At 34.8% G+C, this 23,414-nt stretch overlaps 1 protein-coding gene and 1 long non-coding RNA gene across 3 annotated transcripts in view; one reads left to right on the top strand and one right to left on the bottom strand.

Moving 5' to 3' along the window:
- Positions 1–21,460, top strand: part of LOC108738651 (acetylcholinesterase) — a 54,241-nt gene extending 32,781 nt beyond the window's left edge. For both annotated transcript variants that reach the window (XM_018472168.1, XM_018472167.1), the window contains 3 exons: positions 8,857–9,020; positions 12,639–12,796; positions 14,886–21,460. In XM_018472168.1, coding sequence (XP_018327670.1) covers positions 8,857–9,020; positions 12,639–12,796; positions 14,886–15,022 — 459 coding nt within the window. In that variant the 3' untranslated portion in view covers positions 15,023–21,460. The remainder of the gene's footprint in view (positions 1–8,856; positions 9,021–12,638; positions 12,797–14,885) is intronic.
- LOC108738652 overlaps positions 1–22,899 on the bottom strand; it is a 76,205-nt gene extending 53,306 nt beyond the window's left edge. The window contains exons 1-2 of the long non-coding RNA XR_001938014.1: positions 22,324–22,899; positions 7,256–7,393 (exon numbers count right to left, since the gene is read on the bottom strand). This is a non-coding gene — a long non-coding RNA (uncharacterized LOC108738652). The remainder of the gene's footprint in view (positions 1–7,255; positions 7,394–22,323) is intronic.
- Positions 22,900–23,414: the final 515 nt, after the last annotated feature.

Here is a 23,414-nt window from a genome sequence, read left to right as displayed (position 1 = left end):
CATGTTTTTTAGGCTCCGCCTATTCTATAGATCGCAATATGTCTCCTTGTTTCGGACACAGGAGGACTAAAGAAGCTTTAGTGTACTTTTTTTTAAATCTATGATAATAGTTCACTTGGCATTTGATCTTCTGGTAGGTACTGAATGTGTTAATTGGTTGACATCGTAGAAAATTTAATTCTTCCGATAGAAAATAATATCGAGTCCTTTTATTATGAAAAATGTACGCGTATATAGATTATTAAATTAGTTTATTGGATAAAAAGTTATAAAATAATGGGATATCTTTTTGTCTTTCCTTTCCGCCGAATTTGACTTCGAAATATGGCCAAACGCCAACATTGAATGACAAACTGTGACCACGCCAGTTATGCGTCAAATTAGTTGACGGAAACACGATATGTCGCAAAAGAGAAAATTAATCATTCAAATAAGGACAACAGATCAGTCCGTATAGTTTTCTGTGCATAAATATTTTCGCTCCGAAAATTGCTTTTGTATTGCAGTTGCATGAATGACAAGTAAACAAGCTTTTCATTAATTCAATAACGTTGAAGTTGAAATAGCCATTAGCTTAGTCAACATAATTTTGAAATTACTGCAATGCAATCTACTATATATGTATGTGTGTATGTATTTATGTATGTATGTATGTATGTGTGTATGTATGTATGTAAACGAATGTTTGTGTGCACGTTTCTTTGTTAGTCTCCTATACGTTTTTAAACCATTCATGCGATTGCGACGAAACTGGTGACTTATAACGCTATAAAAAAAAAATGACTGAAACCAAACCGAGGTTTACCTCTGTTGTGAAAACAAAATAATCTATTTCTTTTGCATCACAAAACCAAAAATTGCACCATTACAGAGAATGCTATGCCTATGAACATAAAAGTCAAGATTTAGTCCCTTCAAGTCTTGAAATTGGACCTGAATTCAGGAATGCATCAGTGCATCAGTATTATTCGATATTAAGGTGCGTTTACACCTGAACACGAACACGTTCGAAGCACGACGAACCGGTCGAAGACATGCCTCATCGAGAATTGTGAACGAATCCGGCCGAAGCAACGAACGCGTTATTATTTCATTGCACTCCGAACGTATGCGTTTCACATCGCGTTGTCTCGAACGTGTTCGTGATCTGGTGTATGCACGCCTTTATGCGAATATGTCCAGATGTATGTACAGTCATGTTAATTGAATACGGAAGTGAGAAAAACTGCTACAACGTTTAATATAACCAACATGAAAGGTTGTTATAGGTACTACTTTTAATGTGCAGGGATATAAAAATTAAACAGGTTCCTGACAAACGGCATGTTCCCCATAAACCCGATCGGAATCATTTGCAACTAAGTATGACAAGGATTTCTTAATGCTAAGCTACTACCGCTTTTGGGGAAATCATTTATACCTAATGGTAGAATAAGTTTGTACAAAATTTCACCTAGTGGAATCAGACCGAGTTATACCAAACATAAAGGGGCCAAAATCCCGTTCCGCAGGAATCAAGTCGGATATCTTTGTTATATAAATATGGCACGTGTGTGCATATGTGTGTGTGTGTTAGATTTCTCAGACATTTCTCTTCGCAAATGGCATTTGCAGGATTAACTTCACATCAGGCTCGGTCGTGTCGCTACATGGTATACGTACGCTGTTAACCCCCGACGAAAACAATACGGCTTTATAAATTAAATGACTGAGGAAAGTCTCGTTCTCTTTCCGTTATTATGTCGGCGGAAAATGGTTTCTTGCGCCATTTGGGAAGACCTTAATGGCTGTATTGCGTGAACGCTCTTTGAATACGTATATATATACACTCTCTCTCTAGCACAATGAGATACGTTAGTTACGTTTCACTTTCAGCCCGTACGACAGTTTAAGTTCGCTGTGTCTTCTGAATTATGAATAACACGCTTTATAAATGTACGTACACGTAGGAGCATCAGTGACTACAAAAATGTTTCTCTATTCTCTAAGTAAATGTGTGGCATACTTCGTTTACTTTCTGTAGCGATGTGACCTTCAGTTTGACCGGCGCAAAGTAGAAAAGAACAGCACTAGGCCGGAAATGGAAGGAGACAACTCTCAGCCAAATTCTTAACCGGTGAGGAGCGTATAATCTGTACAGTACTGCACGGAAAAATTGACCATTTTATCAACTACAATTGCATTGCTCAAATGTGCTGTTATTGGTACCATTTACTACTGAAAATATCAACGAGATGTTTATTTATATTTGAAGACATATTAAAGGCTTTAACGCTTGTTTTCGACTCGCACTACTATTCATGATTGAACAAACTTTTGGCAGGTACTGTATGAAAAAGTATGTTTAATTAACAAGAGTCGAGAGTATGAGCTTTTTTCCCTACCTACGATTTCGCCAGCGCGCATCCGAGACATTGGAAGGGGCACATCGCTAGAGAAAGTAAACGTAATGTATACTAGTCGATTTCAAGAGGGATGTTTCCAAAGTTCTAGGAATTTACCTATAATTTTTATTATTTTATTCATTTTCGTCAATATTGCAATGTAGTTTTTTAACATAATCTCCATTTAACTGAATACATTTTTATCCCAACGATAAACTAATTTTTTTAAGCCGTCCTCAAAAACCTTTTATTTTAGGAACAAATAATTACAGATTATTTATTGATTCGATTTCATTCAGTTTCAATTAAATACTTTGTTTAAAAATATATTCGCAATGGCAAGTTCTTTCAGGAGTCCCGCTGGCACTTTTCCAAATATAGCAACGATCTTTGCAATACGCAAATATTTCAGGCAACCTAATTACTTTAAGCGATTTGCTGCAGGTGAATTTACCCGGAAGTAGGTCGCTACCCATTTCTTAGATGGAAAAGACGTTGCTGTACCTTTTTTTATTAAGGCTTCTTAATTAATTAGAGATTCAGGCAACATTATTTTTAAGATTGTTTTTAAATTTTGCATCCATTATAAAGTTAATATAAAAATAGAAGGCAATTTTCGATATCTATGCTGTCAGATAATTCCATTTATGTTGGTTCCCTTTTGAGCTTTAATTCCAAAAAATTTATAGTACATTAACCGACTGCTCCATATACGTTTCTGAATGTATACTTCAATTTCTTCAATTTATTATCTAGACTAGAGCGGTTGCTGTCAGAACGCCTACTTTTACTCACGACGGACGTTGCAAGATTAGATTGTAATAATAGAAGAGAGATGCCAGGTAGAAATTGCAGCGGATACTAATAAAGAAGAAGGAATAACATTACACCAATTGGTGAGCAACAAAAAGAGACAAGCAGAATTTGAACACGTTGCCAGCATCTGTACTATTATTATCCGGTTATCTCTTTTCACTTTATCTATATTACTCTTGAAGTATTTCTTCAGTTAACAAGGGCGTGTTTAAAACGCTGCAAATGACTACAACCCCAAGTGGAAACAAGAAAGAAGACACGTCTATTCTCAGAGATAATTTATTGTCTACTTTGCCAATTCTGATCGTCCCAACTATTGGTACTTCTGTTTTATTCATCTTTGTTTTTCATTCGTAATGGAGGATTTTGACGCTTACTTTTCCGTTGCACTAAGAAAAATGATACATGTTATAAGCGATTGCTTCGGGCTGACAGTGGCCCAGGATAATAATATATTCAGACGTATTTTCCCTCTTGATGGCACTTGTTTTTAACTTTTTATGGGCGAAGTTGTTTGTATGTTGTCGCATAAGAAAGGGAGCAACGATGCCGGGGAAAATTATTGAACTTGGGCGTACGAAAACACTCGAAAAATCTTATTTTCAACGGTACGACACGATGGAGTTTACGTTGAAAATGAAAAATGAATGCCCAAGTTTTTCGTTAGAAACTTTCGAATCGTTTTGCCCTTTTCAAATGATGTATCTTGCAAAGTTTCTTGAGACGTTCGATGTTCACATGAACTTTTCATTTATCGTAATAAAAGCGTACTTACGGCTAGACAGTTTATCTGAATAAGTGGGGCTTCAGTGTTGACTTTTACCTCCACAAAGGCAGCTTTAGTGCAAAGAGTAAATGTTCAAGGTGTTTAATCATTTCTAATTAAATGTGACTACTACTACGTTATTTATCTTTTAAACAGGTAGCAAATAATTTGTTAAAGGCTTACATTAAATTGATAAGAAACCAAAAGTTCTGTTACAATGAACATGAGAGCCAATGACGAATGCGCGAGTTACAGGACAACGCGTTCCATTCAACTGCGAGCGCTCTTGAGTGCATTGCGAGTCAGCGGCGAGCGCTCAAGACTGGACAACGCGCTCGATTCGATTGCGAGCGCGCTTGAGTTCATTGCGAGTCAGCGGCGATCGCTCGAGTCGACTGTGAGTAACTGGACAACGCGCTCGGTTCGATTGCGGGCGCGCTTGAGTTCATTGCGAGCCAGCGGCGAGCGCGCTCAAGTCGAATGCGAATGAGTGGCCAACGCGCTCGGTTCGATTGCGAGCGCACTTGAGTCCATTGCGAGTCAGCGGCGAACGCGCTCGAATTACCGGAGAATACTTATTCCAAACATACAAAATGAGTTAGTGGCACATTACAAAAATTCGTCCTGTCTTACTAACGGTATACATAACAATCAGTTAACAGAGTGAACGTAAATTTCAATAATAGCGAAACGTTTAATTGCAAACGGTCCATTTTGGTTTTCGTGCTCGGTTTTAGCTCTCGTCAAGTGGGAACAATTATTATTTCATTCAGTTTAGGTGGTTTCGCGAAATCAGGAATAGCTCGGGTATTCGGCACAAAAGCTCCAAATTGCATTTGTCAAGAGCGCAGGTTGTGCATCAACCCCCGGTGCATTTCAACAAGAAATTTATACCTCGACACAGGTACGTTTATAAATTACGTGTACTCCATTACATGTCCGCTGTTCCAATTACGGGGCACAGATTTCAGAGAACAATGCACGCATGCACTCCGACAACCAGTTGAAAGGTTGGCTATACTGTGTCGAAATGGGTGCAATAATAAATGAATCGCTAACTAATTTCCTTGTATAGAACGCGGACCTTTTGTTCTCGTATTGTTAATTTTGTCATTGTTTAGAACCAAATGCTCATCAGAATTTCAAAATATGCTTAAAGACATGCACATGACTGTATATACAGTGCATTTCATTTAATACGACCTTGGTTATAGCGACCATTGTGCTATAGCGACGTCATATGTAAGTCCCTTGAGTTTAAAGCATACTTTAGTATAAAATGCATGTGGCTATAGCGACTTCGGATGTAACGCCGAGTTCGGGTGTAGCGACTGCTTTTAATGAATCATTTGTAACAAATCCCTAGTAATCTCATGCGGATATAACGTCCGGAGTCGGCCGCTAAAGACGCAAAGAGCTTTCTTATCTTTTGTTTACATTCACACAAATAGTTAACAAGTGTGGGTGACCTTTACCGCTGTTTCTGAGTAGCAACTGTGTTTAGTAAATTTTTGAATAAGTGACTTCTAAATGTACATTTACTGAAAGGCGAACATTGTTTCAAAATTAAAAAACAGTGTGTGTCTGTATCTTCTTTAACTTCGCCTGTAACGACTTCTGGATATAACGGCGAAATTACAGTGGTCCCTTCGTTGTCGCTATACCCGAAATCCACTGTATATTAGAGATGTGCAAAATGGTTTTTTAAAAGTATTTAAATACAAAATGCAAATCTTTTTTGATTTCTTATTTCAATAGCATCATTCTTTAATATTTATGAGTTAAATAATTGGAAGCAATAAGGACATTTTTTATTAACTTTTTTCACCCGTACAATCACGAACAATTTTGCTGATATTTAGTTGTAATGAAGATATATGTTTTCCTTGCAATTAGTCACCTGGCGTCTTTGAACTATTACCTACAATATCATCTAAGGACCTTTTAAGCATCCAGGATCTGTCGCTCTAAATTACACCTAATTCATTCTAACTGTCACTTTCCTCTCTACCTTCATTAAGGCTAATTCTCTTCGTAAACGTTCGAACCACTTAGAACATGGTTTCTTACTGAATTCCGTTTTCTTCAAAAAATTTTTCTTTGTTAATAAATAATTAATCTAAATGTATCTCATAAACCTCATATCTATTACTTCTTTGTAATTTTTTACTGATAGTTTGAGAAAAATTACGTTCGGCAGTTAATAATTGTTAGGTTAAAAACAGGAGAATTCCTTGCTGCATATTCTACCAACAAAAACACTGAAATGCTTGGTGATACAAAAGAATTTATTATCTCAATGAAGCGCAGTATTGGTATAGGTAAATGAAAAATTGTAAACCTTTAATTTTCTGGAAAGTCTCGTATCTAGCATTGCCTCTTAATAAAAATTCAGTGTGATTTCCAAAGATATCGTAAAGAAGTTATACCTACCTACCTATATGGAGTTTAGCTTTCCCGCAATAAAATTTTTAATGACAGCAAGGTATAAGCATTCACCGAGCAATAACGTGGCATTCAATATCTCATTTTGAATGCTAGCGATACGTTCACGTTTATTTTCCAAATAATAAGAAATATTACGAGCATTTCAGGCTAAATTGAACTCATCACAAACCGTATAAACGATCAGCTAACGGGAAATACAAATAAATTGGAATAATTTGAATTTCAAATATAGATAACGATCTCATAATGCAGTATCATATGTAGTTACGTTTATTTAAAAAAAGCAGACTGTGTTCAATATTTTAAAGGAAAAACGTGTCGTTTGAAAGCATCCCTCTTTTCTAATAAAAGTCGCAAATCTACCACCGTATTCAGTCAAATAAGTTAGGAATCCATAAAGCATTAAATCAAACAAAATCATTTACCATTTCTACAAAATTCTACTGTTAATGCCAAGTTGCATACTGACTTGACTAAAGTATGCATGAACAGTTCGCCTTTTTGGTCTATTTCTTGTAAATATCAAAAACGAAGAAAGATAAGTTACCCTTACCAAGTCTATAACACCAAGTTCATATAGTTTTAAGAATTCTTTTCAAATATAAATTAAAACCTTAAAGCAAATATATATACAATCTAAACATTCAACTTGGTTTCTCAATTCCCTTGATCGATGGCCGTTAAACTCAAATCAGTTTGCATTCTGTCAGCAATTATAATTATTGCAGATACTTTCGATAATTGAAAGATATAGATCGTAACTTTTGAGAACCTAGTGGTTTCAGACTCTCTTTGAATGATCCAAAAGCGCAAATACATATACGTATAAAATGAAGCTTACCTATACGTTTGAGAAATCAAAACTATACGTCTGCTTCCTGCTCCTTCTTAAAAGGGAACTTCGGTTTCGAGTTCGTTTACATTACTCGGTTCGGTGTGATGAATTGGCAAAGATAAATCTCCGGCAGATCGGAACTTCCTGAAAACAAAAAGAGCAACCATGATTTATACGGATGGAAACCAAAGTTGCAATATTTTAGAGAACATTGGTAATGTTTTCTGAAGGAACTATAAGATTAAAAAAAGTAAATGTATCACTACTGAAGATATACTACCTAAATAAAAGTTATACAAGCATATTTCATTTCTATATTTTTCCTATACACTATTTAAGAAATAAAAGCTACTTGAGAGTAATTTTATTGTTGCAAATAACATAAGATACACACACACACGTCTAATGTAAATAAGAATAACAATTTTGTTAATAAAACATCTATCTATCTACATTCTCTGCTTTAGTTGCATTTCCGTGTACAGGGTGCATAAAATCGTACAAAAAGTAAACAACCCTTTTAAAGACAAGCAGAAAAGCAAACAAAAAGTTTCCTTTTTATTTTAGCTGCTGCGACGCCTTTTTCAAGAAGTGTAGCAATTGCAATTTAGTTTGAAACAGAAAGTAGGTATTTACGTTTAAAAATCTCTTTGCTTAAGTTTCAAGCAGGCAACGGTAATGGGGTTATTAAAGCCTCATTACTACCAACTAGTTTTGAAACTTTGAAGCTTCACAAATTTGTTAATCGTTCGCTAATTTTGAAAGAAGTCTTTCTTGTTATATTTTAGTATATTTTACTTTATTTAATGATGTTATTATTAAGGAAACACATCAAGGTTCCATATTGTGCAGATGTATTAGGTATCCAAAGATCTAAAGATCCTTACAATCTTTAGGGTTCTGAAATTTACGACATGAAGATAAGTTCTTATGAGACATTTGTACATGCTTATTAAGTACCTATAACTACTGATTATCCCGATACTTGTATTACTTATATACTTATTTCATTAAGGCAATCCTGAAATTGTTGGAAAAAGAAAGGTATTTAGTAAGTTTTGAGAAGTGATAATTATGTAAAAAAATACGCAGAATCTCGTGGTGTCAAAGGTATTCGACTGCCTGTTGCCTTCCGGCATTATTTTTGCTGAAGTATATAAAATAATTTAAACATAAAAAGCAATTGAAGCATAACATTTCACACATGCCAATAAGGGAGGTCTGTGTCATTGGCTAGGGTGCATAGCACTTCACACATGTGAATCAGGATTCCTATATACGGTAATCTAATTCAGCCAGATAATTTTGCGAAGAAAGTATTGAAAGACTTGTTGCAAAATTGCCCTTACGCTCCATCCCTAGTTGAATTGACGCGCTCGTGAGTGGCTCATTTTGCAACAAGGTTAAGGACTCAATATGCGCTGCAACGTTTCCGACCCTTACATCACTCTGTCGGCAAACTGACTCTAAGAGTGTATTCCTTTTTAGATTAACGTAACCTTGTAAAGTCAAACTTGCTTGTGTATGTGTGTGTGTGTGTGTCTGTCGGTCTGTCTGTCTGGTGTGCGCTTACAGCAAGCTGAAAAGTCTTCTTCTTTGTGTTTCAGAGAACGAGCACGTCCCTATGGGGTGAGTGGATGGGCGTCATGCACGGGGACGAGATCGAGTACGTGTTCGGCCACCCTCTCAACATGTCCCTGCAATTCAACTCGAGAGAGCGTGAACTCAGCCTCAAGATGATGCAAGCATTTTCGCGCTTCGCTGCACTAGGGTAAGTACGAATCTTTTTAAGAAAACTAATTTATATGGTACTAGCGACCCGCCCCAGCTTCGCAAGGGTGCAATGCTGATACTTAATATACTACTGAATGTCTTTAAATACAACATGTACAGCTTTTTTGTCATTAGATAATATAAACCGCCCCTCCTGGCCGGTACCGCCGCAACAGCATGCCCCTGCATTTTAAATCTGTAATATCTTCGAAAATATTCATTTAAATTACATGCTGTAAAGGGCCATATTGATCTATATTAAATGCACAATGTATTTAAGGTACTTAATTGGATAAGAATTAATGCTGTATTGCCTACAATCGCTTCGTAAATAAGTCATTATTTCTCATAAAAAGTAAAGGATAAAAATGGTTATTGTGGGTTATCCCTAAGAGATACATATATACCATCGCGAACTTTTTGTAGACCTTTTTAAGATGTACAATACTGTGGCACATTATTTTGATCTATCTCGTAGGGTTCAGCCAGCGTTTGCAATGTAAGCGCAAAAAAATGTGTTTATTTACGACATCACATTAGAAACTTCTAAAATAATCAGTGTTTCTCTACTATTTTATGCATGTATTATACATATAAACCTTCCTCTTGAATCACTCTATCTACTAAAAGAACCGCATTAAAATCCATTGCGTAGTTTTAAAGATCTAAGCATACATAGGGACAGACAGCGGGAAGCGACTTTGTTTTATACTATACTATATAGTGATAAGGTTTACACAAAATAAACTTGAGATAACGCTAACTTATTAAAAGCTGTACAACAACGATGTTAAAATCTGCACAATTATTCTATTTATAACAAGTCGGTATTACATCCTTGAACTGAATTGGTAAAGCAAAATCCATTACAAATTATTTACTTAAGTACCCGTGCAGGTTAGGATGGTAAACAGTAGGGGATGATTAACAAGGAAACACCTCAAAGTTCATTTAGATCTTTTATTTGAGGAATTATTTAATGAGATTTCTACTCATAATTTATGAGCACCAGTTTATTGAGTACATACTACAGAGTACAAGCATTTGATTTCATATTTATAGAAGTTTATTTATCTAATACTTGACCCTATTTCCTGGTCGAACTAGAGGCTTGAGTTAACGCCGAGCTCAATCATTTTATGATAGGAATTGAAGCACCTGAGAGTAACTAATTAAGCAAAGCATAGAACATTACAATTTTCGCACAATAAACACGTAGTTACCTACCTATATTTCAGTGACGCTTTTAAGTTTTCTTGTGAAAGCTCAAAATAAACAAATATGTCTACTTTTAAAAATAGTTAGTTGCAGACTAGAGCTTAGACATTTTACGAGTCTGCTAGCAAGGGGACACGTTTTTTGAAAGTAAGGACTTAGTAATGCGAGTAAATTGTTGCACACAAAAATTTGGGCCGGTAGGTGGAGAGAGACGAACTCCAAGGAAATAAAACAGACACACAATCATATTTTTATACATTTCAAATTGTATTTCACCACATTTTTAAAACAAAATATAGTATACTCGTTTGAGTAACTATTTTGGATACGTAATTTTGAATTCCAAAAGTAAGTAGTCTTTTAGTTTCGTAGACGATATAATAACAGATAGTTCTTTGTTTTAATAATGTCGAACAAAGGGGAATTCTCCGTTGAATCAACTCTACGTGATTTTAAGAAGGGCTAGAGATAGAGAATATTTCTCTGGGGACTTGAAGCATTTCCTTGGTAAAATTAAAAGAAAAAATTACAAAGGCCTTGTTAATTAGATTCATGATAAGAGCAAAAATGTGTACTTCTTCTCTGCTCCGATTTCAAACGAACTTTCAGCAAAGAGTTGAGCAGAAAAACTTATCTTTAATTATGTCGATCTAAACGAATTTCTTTTGAAATATCAAGTATTTCTAGAGGTTTATGTTTGGAACATATGTACGTATCTAACATCAACGAAAATTGCCCGTAAGGATAATAAAACATCGAATAATTAACAACACTGGAGTACCATTTGCTACTTATTGCTTTGTATCACTTTAGGATTAGTTCAAATAAATCTTGGAGAATGTTTTGTGTAGCTTTCAGTTCTATAAACACATATTGTGCATTATGTACATACGTTATGTGACAAATATTCAGTCAACATCATAATACAGGTGTTTTATTCGTGTTTCTGCAGTTAAATGTCTCAAAATTGAAATTTATGAACTTCCTACCCATTTATTCCCCTTAGGGATAGTTAGATTATATTTAAGTGCCCGAGATAAAAATGTTCAGTCTCTCAGAGTCTCTGAAAGCGAGACTCGAGTCTCCGTCTCCCATCGAGTCTCTCTGGTGTCGCTGAGAGAGACTGTTGAGAGACTGTCAAAAAAACTGTTTAGCGTCTCTGGACGAGAGACTCGAGTCGCTCATAGAGAGATCCTCATTTCGTATCCAGTCTCTGAACGTGAGCCTCAAATCTCTCAATAAGTGGTGTCTCGATAGACATGGTTAAAATTTTATAAGTTCAACATATTTCAGAGATCCCAGTATTTCTACGAGAGACTCGAGTCTCCCAATTTTTTAGTTATATTCATTCAGAATCTCTGAATTAACAACTTTATCGTTTGAGTCTCTTATACAGAGACTATGAGAGATCCATAAAAACACCTAGGCAATAACTGAGAGACTGTGAGAGACGCTCTCAGATGCGCTGAAAGACTCTGAGAGACTGGAGAGAGACTGAATATTTTTGTCTAGGGTGCCGATAAAAAAAAAAAACGAAACTGAAGAAGGAATTGTTTATCACTTACGAATTGATACACCAACTAGTTTGACTCAACAACAAGAGACAAAAGTTTCATCTATTGAATCCAATTTGTTGAAATTGGTTCAGCGTATTTTGGTTCCTTCAGTTACAGACCAATTTGATTTGTTACACCTGACACAGTTGTAATTATGATTATTTAAACATACATATTACTTTCACTTCCTTGTTAATTATACATTTCACTTCAAGAGGTCAACCGATGAATTGACAAAAACTGTAGTCGTATAATAATATACATAATATTACTTCTTTGGCATAATATCTGATGGTATTTATTTATATTTGGATTGCCAACAACAAGGGACATTTACTTTTGTAAAAGTAACAGGGTAAAGTTCATATATCATTTAATTCACAATCTCTTGTTATTATTAATTGACCACTCTGTATCTGTACAGTTGTCGCAAAGGTATACTTAACAGTACCATTGTCGACAAGAGGTTTAGAGTACGGAAGTGAACATTAATAAGTTAATAGAGAACTGACCCGAAGGGAATCCAGTTTAAGACCGGGTCAGTGTGATTAAAGGCTGTTGCATAAACTTTGTCATAGCGGCTGCGTTATGTACCAAAGGGTAAACTTTGGGGGTACAAATACGCTTAGACCTTTGATCACTGCATAGATAATAAAGTTTAATATAATTACAAGTCTTAACTAGACAATAAGGGTGCACTTTTTGATGCCAAGAAGAAATATGCTGTCCCAAATGCTTTCAGAAGATTGATAAGCTACTTTAATTCTTAATTTATAAATAATTATGCGACATAGACGCTGGTGGAATTTAAATAAATGTCATATTTTTCTTTTTGGTTTTAGGAAGCCCGTTACGGATGATGTTAATTGGCCCCTTTACACTAAGGAACAACCGCAGTACTTCATATTTAATGCTGATAAAAACGGAATTGGAAAAGGACCTCGTGCTACCGCCTGCGCTTTCTGGAACAACTTCCTTCCCAAGCTCCGGGAAAATCTAGGTAAGGAAGGAAAAGAGTTCCTCCTTAAAATTTGCATTTCTAAAAGTTTCTCGTCGAGTTTTATTAGGTACAATATTTACGATTACCAAACCGAACTTAACTATTTTTGTATTTTGTGGTAATACTTTGCCAATCGAACGCTACCGAGTGCTGGTTATTATTAATCATTACGTACTTGACTTGTCTACGTATCAGCCGTTGCGAAGGTCACGAATAGGTATGCGTGCTTCGTCAGTTAACGCTTGCGGTTGTTGTTCTATCACTCTACAGTGTCTCCAGATGTCACCATTATAATATTCTGGAAATTTTAAATGTTTATTTTACTGTATTTGTCAATAAAATATCCTTGAATTCTCATTAGGTTTCGACGCACATTTTGTTACCTTTCCTTGATTATCTCACTGAGAACAAAGACAATATATTTCACTCGCTACGCCTTACGTACATTTTGTATATTTATATTAGAAGTCCGTTTGGGTCTAGTGTCAGAGATAACAAGGAAGAGTAGAAAAAGCTTTTAACGCTTCAAAGATAATTCTTTGTTCCTTTTTCCGGGTTGGGAAATTCAAAACGAAATTATGTATTTTCAAGCGAATTTTCGTTCCTTTGATATATAGATGTGATACGTTACTTAGTATTCATGGCGTCATTCGTGTATTATGCAATGTACAGATAAACAGTTTTGTCACGTAGAAAGCGATGATGCTATTCTCAAGTTAGGGTTGTACACTGTAATGTTATTAATTTGAACCAGGATTATATCTCTGCCTATTTCTTAATCCGGCATTAACATAAAGAGGACCTTTGACGCCGCAAGAATATATTAAAAGAAAATTCTTTGCCGATAATATTATCTACATTTTGTGTACCTACAAGATAGTGCACATTTCGAAACGTAATAGCAGCCGCAGTAACTGGTTTCGAAGTTCTTACTTTAAATTAGCAGATATTTTCTAATCCACTGGGATTGGAAGCTACATGTTTCGATTCGCTCTGGGTATTCAATGCAAACTTCAATTCCCATTTTGAGTTTTCCTCTTTTTTTCCAGAAAAGTACGAACATTTCTCCTGATACACACATAAGTAATCTGTTTCTAAAAACCTATTATTATTCCTACATAATATGTAACTACAGGGAGAAAATTGTAATTCAACTGCATCTAGGCACTTAACCACCTACTTACATTATTTCAAAAGGCGTCTTTTTATTCTAATATTTTGCTGTTCCTAATTTATACTCACTTTCGGCTCAGTGGGCGCTCGCCTATGTCATGCCGTGCCACCTGTCGTTGCGTGGCGATCTATGCCTTATCGTTCTAATTAATTTACTTAAGTATATATTATCATTAAATGTTATTAATTATTTATTAAACAGAGGGTGTCCTTTAAGTTCATCTACATAATGTGTAACTTCTCAAAGCCCTATCCTTTAGAGTCATTATTTGCTGCTTCCCAATTTATACTCGCTTGTGGCTCAGTGGCCGCTCGCATATGACATGCCGTCAGGCTGTTGCCGTATCGTTCTGATTAATTTAATTAAGTAGGTATTATTAATTAATTATTAGAATTGTACATTCGTTTCAGTTATTCTACATAATATTCCCCTTAGGGAAAAATGTTGTAGTTCTGCGTCTAGGTACTTAACTACCTGCACTATTTTCCTCCTCGCTAGTTTGTACTCGGTTTTGACTCAGTGTCCGCTCGAGTATGACATGCCCTGGCATGTTGCTACGCACCGATTTTGCATCATAATTCTAATTAATTCACTTTATTAAGTGTTATTCATTAATTACTAAACTGGAGATGCACATTCTTTTCAGTTATTCTACATAATATATAGCCCCCTAGGGAAAAATATTGTAGTTCAGGATCTAGATCCTTAACTACCTGCACTATTTCAAAGCGCTATCCTTTACAGCGGTATCTGCTCCTCGCTTATTTGTACTCGGTTTTGACTCACTGATCGTTCGCGTATGACATGCCGTTCCGCCTGTCACTTGGTAGCGATCTTTGCCGTACCATCCTAGTTAGTTTACTTAAATAGGTATTGTTATTTAATTGCCAAACTGAGGGTGCATTTTCTTTTCAGATCTTCGAGAAGCACCATGCGAGGCGGGTGTTGTCGGTGCGGTGTCCTCTTCAGCCGAAGACATTACAAGTTTCGCCATCCTGTTATCACTCTCGTTCCTGTCGCAACTATTGCTACTGGATCGACGCTGGATATAAATCTAAGGGAAGAAACAACGTAGGCCGTGGCAGTATGTAGTTTCCGTAGTTTATCAGGAAAGCTGTAGGTTTGTCAATTTTGTTACAATATGTATAGTAAGTAAAAAGAAAATAACGCAAACGAAGGAACGGGAAGGAACGTTGAGGAAAATCGATCACGCTTGTTAAGTAAACCTAATAACACAACGTTAGTCCAGTCCCGGTTGGCATGTCGTGGTGTAAGCGATAGATGACAAGAGGTTGAATGACAACAACTGGGCCATCGGAGCCAGGTAGTACTACTGTAGAATTTTACATCAGTCACTGTTATTAGTTGTTCCTAGTTCGTGTCTTCTTGCAGACACGAAACAGTCTGTGGTCCCTCCCGCTTATTTTATACGTACATATCATATGATAGGGACCGGTGTAATTTTATCGATTCGTGTGCGTGAAAACGTTGTTGCTCTTTGATGGAGTCTCATATTTTCCTTTATCCGCCGATGATCGGTCTCGGGGTTGAAATTGATGGCGCTAGCTTTAGCGACTGCTTAGATTTTTCCAACTTCGATTCAATTTAAGTATTATCATCATTCTTGTCTCGTTTGACGTGCCAAACTGTAATTCTATTCAAATTTATTGGACCAGTTCTAAATAAATGATAAAATTGGTTTGATTCCGTCTTCAAAAATTCGGTAAGGGATTCTAAGCAGTCGCAGTCAGTAGATTTTATAAAACTGCCGATAATCTCTACTCGTTGTAATTGTCTTCTAAAGACCATGTACAGAGTGTTCTCCTTGTGCACTCCTACACAGTCTGCGACAATCACTTTACAATTTAATAATAAAGAAAAAAAATGATTCTTATGTTAGATGTAGGCTTACAGGCATGTACAACGAGCATGGGTATCGTCGTGTCAGAAAGATAAGAAGTCGAAAAACAGTCATTTACTTATAGGATATATCAAACATAAAATTAAAAGATAAACAATTAAACGATTTCTAAATATACAGGGCCGTGTTCGAATGTTACTCCACTAGGAAAAATTTAGGAAAATTTAGTATCCTTGAAAGAATGAATTTAAACGCTATTTTGCGATTATATTTGAGAGTAAATGTGGTTACAATATATGAGAACAGTTGGCTGTGAATGTTGATAGCTACTTTTCTAAACATATACATCAATGTATTTTCTTCTAGAATTTTTATGTGCGAAAATTTAAATACCTTTTAATCAAACGTAGGAATAATGAACACGCTTTTTAAGGTCCTGTAGCAAATTTCCTAAATTTCCAATTTGATAATTCATTTCACTTTTCAAACGGCATAGTATGGGTCACACTAACTAAAACTTATTATTAGAAAAACGCACATTAAATCCTATATTGTCCTTTGGCAAAGATTTGTAACGGTATACTGACTTCCAGAGCGTCATTGGTTATCCTATTCGTTCTAATACCTTCTCAGTTTCCAACCTCTTGTACTCACAATATTTTCAACATCCACTTATAAGTCCGTACTTATCTCAAACGCCTTTCTATTCCGCTCACTGTTCGCACCCATACAAAGCCGCGATTTACTTTAAAAAAATTATTTAAAGCCGCCCTGTATATTTGGAAAACGTAAATTAACTGATACGCCCTTTATTGAACGCTTTGAACAATTTTGATGTAACTTATGAGGGGATGAACTGCAAACTTCTAGCTTGAGCCCAGTTTTATAATTTTTTTAACGTATTTCATTAGCTATAACACGTTTGTAACACAGAATAGCGAAATCAATGTGGAATAGGTGATATTAACAATGTATTAGATCAATTACAATTATTGAAATAATTATTAAATTAGGGGTCGTCAAGTGTAACTGCTTGCGTTATTATACATGCATACATATATATATACACATACATAATATTTGTAATATTCAAACTTTGTATAAGTGCTCTAGATGAAATTTACACTATGTTTTGTGTTCTTGAAAGTCTATCGATGATTGGTTGATGCGTGTATTATTGTTTTCTTGTTATAAAGGGGGTGACCGTGCACAATACTGTCAAATGTGTAGGTATCTATAGAAACTTTTCGTAGGTGATAATGTCACCCTTGTTTATTATCAGCAGGTGTTGTCATGCTTTAGTCGCAAACGGTTTGAAAAGCGTTGACTTTTTTTAACTTTCTATAAGACACAAGTGGCAAGTTTAATACGAAATTTGTAATAAAATTTTTAAAGGAAGACTGGAAAAACCAAATTTTGTTTAATTTATTTATTTTTCACACAATTAACTACTTTGACTAAATAATGGTAATATAATTTATATTATATGGGTCATTTTTAGTCTATAGTATAATTTCAATTCACTGATTTTATTAATTCTTTTAAAGTGGGTATTAAATGAAATTGCTACTAGAGGTGATTTGGAATCTTATGGGTCACGACTTTTGGTAGCACAGTAGCAAAGCTCCGCCCCTTACTTCTTGAAAATATTATCTGTCAATGGTTAGAGGTTATTTAGAGCTCTCTCCCTGGCTGTAAAGCGAGGTACATGGTTATCGATGTTTTTAAAATGTACATATAATGTAATTGCAATACGGTCCGTCCTTAGTCCATTTCCCAGCCCATGATATATTGAAATACCTCTACTACTTTCAAACGCCTCGTCTACAGAATAATAACATAATAATTAACCATTTTAGCTGTACTTAAGTACAAGTGAATAGTTAACCGAATCAAAGATACAAAGCAAATTATAGATACCATTTAGTTCATGAAACCACTTGGATATTCGTGTGTTACAGAGAAATTAATAAGCCGGTGTGGCATCTGACAAGTACATGGATGCTTTGTAGTCTAATACAATTCTAGTAGGTATTCCATAGGTGAAATTGTCTCTCGCTCCAACGCAAAGGAGATAGTTGTATATTTATTTGAATTCGCGCGATATGTAGTGGAAATGTGTACGGACCTAAGGCAGCTCATCAAGATGAAAAGCAGTATGCAATTTGAAGCCCCTTCTGTCACAAAGAAGCATAATTTGCCGTCGGGGCGTTATTCACCTTAAGAAAACTCAAAAACTTTGTAACATTGTATACATATATCATTTAAGCGTCCATGGCGATTCTTTATCTCACTCTATTCTCACTTGGAGAGCCCTACACTGCATGTTTTGTGTACACAAACGCTAAAATATCAAAGTCGAGTGTTTACTGATACGAACAAACAAGAAAATTCTATTCAGAAAAGAACCCGAAGGAAAATGTGAAGTACCATACCAAAAATGACCTTAGCACTACTGCTTACAATGAAGTAAACGTTTTTTCATGTTTTTGGAAATTTTCTACATCTTTTTATGTCCTTCTATACTTTAAGAAATATCCCTTAGGGTAGACTTGTAATTCTTCTAAATGCAAATGTTTCACCAATATTCTCCCTTCAGGATAATAACAATTAATTTTATTAGTCACAATACGTGTCATATTAAGATTGGACTGTCTTTAACAATCAGTAATTCAATTAACCTACCACTGTGTCTTATATAACGTTAAATTAATTCTAAAAACGCCTCTTAACGCTTAAGTGTCGGTTCACACTAGGCTGTAACACCGCCGACTACAGAATTAAATTTCGCGCGGTATAACCGCTTAGTGTGGACGAATACTACAACGTAAAATGACAAATAGTTATGTGCCCCTTCGCGCAAATGTGTAAAAGCCTATATCTGTCCAACACCATTCATTCGTCAATTGTTACACGTACAATAAATTATAAAAAACGTATAATATCTGGCAATTGTGAGTTGCTTATTGTCAAAGAAGAAGACAAGGCACAAATTCTATTGCATCCGCGAGGGGCGAACTTACTCGGGAAATATGATGTGTAGCATAAAAACCTTGCAATATTTTCAATACATACGTATCATAAATTTTTACGGATAGAGATAAGTTCGGCCCTGGCAATAGATCTTCAGGTGTGCTGATTGCTCATTGTTTCAACGCTTAGTATGATTATTATTGGTACGCTTCGTGGGGCATCTTTTGGTTAATCTGACGCCTACAACAACATCTTCAAATCTATACTCATAAAGTAACGTTCACACAACACGTCTGTCGCGCGACTTTCCGCTGCGGTTCACCTTCGTCGCGCGACAAATATCTCTAGTGTGCGCTCAGCCTAAAACTGATCAATTGAAATTTTATAGCAGATTTAGAAACGTAACGCTTAATGAACTATCGTTGTCATGTGAATATATAATTGTGACCACCGAATTGTGTAAGTGACAAGACAATTTGGGTGTGGTTGTAGGTGTCAGAATTTACTGGAGATGCCGTATCACTACACTATTGATTGCCTAACTAGATTAGTGCCTATACACACTCTATGTAGTATGTACTGTATACATCATATACCTCTAGGATTAGCTTTATGAAATAAAATATGGTCTTTACGATTCTAATAAAGTCTGTACTGGAACGCGGACATATCAACAAAATACATATCAATGAGATTCTCTTTTGGATTCAACTTTTGTGCAAAATATACCACGCCAACGACGTAAAAATCGAGACGCTTTATTTTCTAGTGCTTTGTGCCGCATGTAGGAATAATGACGATTAACAGTTAGCTACCTAAAACATAAATAAATAGCAAGTAGTGTTTCGGCCTGGTTGTATACTTTGTAGGTAGATTATTCATTCGGTGTTTACCTGGCTAGTTTCTAAATTAACTAGCTCCTAACCCAGTTTGAAAAGAATGTTCTTGTTAATAAAACTGGTTTAGTATTTGTTAGTTTTAATTCAAAATTTGTAGTTAAAGTACGAACCAAAATCAATATGAATCATCGGTACATGTAATGGTGATCAGCTAAATTGAAAACTAGCCAGTAACCACTTTAACCATGACCCACTGACACATACAAAAAAAAAATAACGAACAAATACATATCAATGGAAAGACTTACTGTACTTTATTAGATAATACAATATAATATGTATAAGGGTAAATTCTCGTTTATTAACAAATTCATATATGTATATACACATATATTTATGCATTCTTACAGGTCGAAGGAAGTTGCCAAAGGTCATGCAACATCCAATACTTTCTTTCATAATTTTTGAAAACATTTTACGAAGAATATACGTAGATGAAAACATTCTATCAATTCTTTGTTAAATTTTCTCTTAGTAATTTTTTTAACAGGTGTCTAATAACTGAGTTATTGCTAATTAAATATGGTTGTAATTAAACCAATTACAGTTCTACTTGTAATTGACGATGATTCGCCTAATTCCGTTTGAACCAATCGTAATATAGAGTATTATGATTGAAACGCGGTTATATTAATTGAAATGAATGTTCAATTACAAAGGACTATAATTTTCCTTTTCATTTAAGGCATTAAAAGTTCTTTAAAAGTGTGAAAACATAATCCGAATTAATATCACTCTTACACTGTTCTACCTACTAATGTTGCAGGGTGAGACATTTTGGCAATTTCTTTTAGTTAGTAAAATGACCAACTACATACATATCACTGGAAAACTGTTTAAATTCTGTAGTTTTGCACTATTATAATTTAGACAATCACCTTTTTAAACAAAATAAAAGTCAATAAGAGGACACGTATCCCAACTTTCTTATGACATGCATTTCTCTGGATAATTCTGAGATTCACGTAAAATGTGGATATTATCCATTGATAAATAGAGTGAACGTTAATAGGTAATATATATATATATATTATATACTTATTATTTAGAGTCACCGAGGGTTGAAATTGATATCAACTTTATAACTAAACGTTATGTACAAACGTACATATATGTACATAAACAACTGAATTTAAATCTCAAAACATAGATTACTTTCTTATTTAAATTTCCAATTTGTTATGAAGTTTACATCGAAAAATCAACATGTACAGAAATACATAGAAAAGACGAGAAAAACGATGGCTTTTTCACCCAGTTTATTTGTCTATACGGTTTTATTTTTAAAATAAGTTACCATGTTAGGACGAAAAAAAAATATATATATATAGTAAAAAAAACTAACGTAGACGTTGTTATTAGTTGTAAAATTAGTTCTTTAGTTGAAGAGCGTACGATGTGCTTGTAAAAAGTTGAAAGATAAAATAATATAATATATATTTTTGTCAAGAAGGCTACTGAAGCTTTATTAAATGTTAAATACAATGTGTATTATTGTTTTTGTGTTTGATGTTAAGACGAGCTCTCGGTTGGTTTTTGATGTGATAAAAATATTATGTAGACGCGCTGTTAGATCTAAAAAATACAAGGATAAAAGAACTATGTCATAGGTACAAACATACGCAGTTTGGCAAATGAACTTAAAATTGTAATTTCTCTACAGAAGACACAAAGTTTGCTTGCCGAATTGCGTATCAGTAATTACTTTAACGTTTGTGTATCCATTATTAAGAATCTATGTTAGACAGATACCCACTTACAAAAAAAAAAGAAAAATGAGTAGGTACATATAGAGTTTCTGTTTGTTTTAACTTTCCGCTTTTGTAAAAACAGAATAGTGAAGCTAATTACAATTTAAAAATCCTACATTTCGATAGACGTGGACGTTGTTGGTGCAGTAGTTTTAAATTAACCATGTACTGTTATGCTTTGATCCGGCCAGATAGATTGGTTCGAGTTGATGGTAACGGTAATAAAGGCCCCCGTTAGTTCCATTGGCAGCAAGCTCTGTACAAAATGACGCTGCGCCACCGCAGGGTTGTATGATGGGGCAATCTCGTAAATGCGGTATTCATGTTGTTGTTTGTTTAAACCTCGTTCAACTGTCTTTGATGTTCTGTTAATTTTAATACGGTAAATGTTCTCGTGAGAGACGGGATGGGGGGTGAAATAGGGGGGAGTTAATATTTGTTCTAAATTTATCGTTTATGAATTAGGAAACAAAGCCTTAATCAATTATCGTTTTGTTTGTTCATGGCGAAAATTATTATAGAGGTAGACAGTATCTGTAATTACTAATTGAATATTGACGAAATTCTCACAGAGACAAGAAACTGATCGGTTTCAAAATTTTAGGTTCAGTAGTTTCGGAGATAAGGGGGGGGGTGCGGAATGGTCAATTTTCATCTAGTTTGTTAAATAAATTTAAAATTATTAACTATAAAAATAATATGGATATTTGAAACCCTTTATATGTCACAAGGTACAGTTTGCAATTTTTTTTTTTAAATGTCCTTTTGGTGCCCAAAAATGACCCCATGTTCAAAATTAATTTATTTACGTTGTGTCCGTGTTTGGGTCACAAAAATTCATACGTGTAAGTACTAAAATATCAACTTACCGGTCCAATAGCTTCGGAGCAAATTGACTGTGACAGACGGACAGACGTACGGAACCTAAAAAAGAAAATTATCAATGATTCAAATGTTTTTTTAAAGATGGATTTACAACGTTTCCTAATTGATAAAACTACGATTTGTTGCTAAAAATTTCTTGTGAAGGCGTGATTGTTTGACGCATTATTATTATTACCGTAAAAAATATTGTCCGTATGTGGCGAGCCGTCACAAAATCAGCTGTTGTTAAATGTTGTGTTACTTTTATGTACCTACGTTTTGATTGTAATGTTGTCTATGAACAAATTACCACTCTGAAGTCAATACTAATTAGACAGTAGTTAGTATACCTATACATACATACGATACATATAGCTTGGACAAATAAATGTAGCTTAATCTACTAACTAACTATTAAATACGATATAGTAGGCCTATAGCATACAATGAATGACTTTATTTTAATACTAATACTTTCCATATACGTTGTCGTCTTTATTTTAGCATCTTTGAATGGTATACCTGTAATTGTACAATAAGCGGCTATTATTTTGTGTATTTACTTTACAATGTTTGTAATACTTTTTTGTCTAACTTCAGTAAACAGAATAATAAAAGCCTGAATTGTAAAAAACGATTTTCATTAAAAAAAAATACCTCACATTCACATCAGCAACCACTTCTTATTTTTACCCTATATAAATTAAGGGAGAAGAATTTTGTGGTAATACTTTACCAATCAAACGCTAACGAGTGCAGATTATTTACTAATCATTACGTACAACTGACTTGTCTACGTATCAGCTGTTTGCGAACATCACAAATAGGTATGCGTGTTTCGACGAAAACTGAAAAGATAACGCGATTACTGTTTTTAATCATTGTGTGTATCTCTCACGGTTGTTTTGAATAATTTTCGGTGAAATTTTCTATTTTGGGTAAACCCCCGGCACTGTAAAATACTTTAATTTGCAGAAAGCAGAAATTTCGGAAGACGGCGAAACATGAGGAACGCACCGAAAAACTCATCAAACTTGAAATGGAATCTGAAAATGTGTGGAATGGTACAGTAGGCAGATTTAAGCTGGCATTTTAA

Source organism: Agrilus planipennis, unplaced genomic scaffold (assembly GCF_000699045.2).
Source record: "Agrilus planipennis isolate EAB-ADULT unplaced genomic scaffold, Apla_2.0 scaffold135, whole genome shotgun sequence".
Lineage (NCBI taxonomy): Eukaryota > Metazoa > Arthropoda > Insecta > Coleoptera > Buprestidae > Agrilus > Agrilus planipennis.
This window is presented reverse-complemented; position numbering and strand designations above follow the sequence as displayed.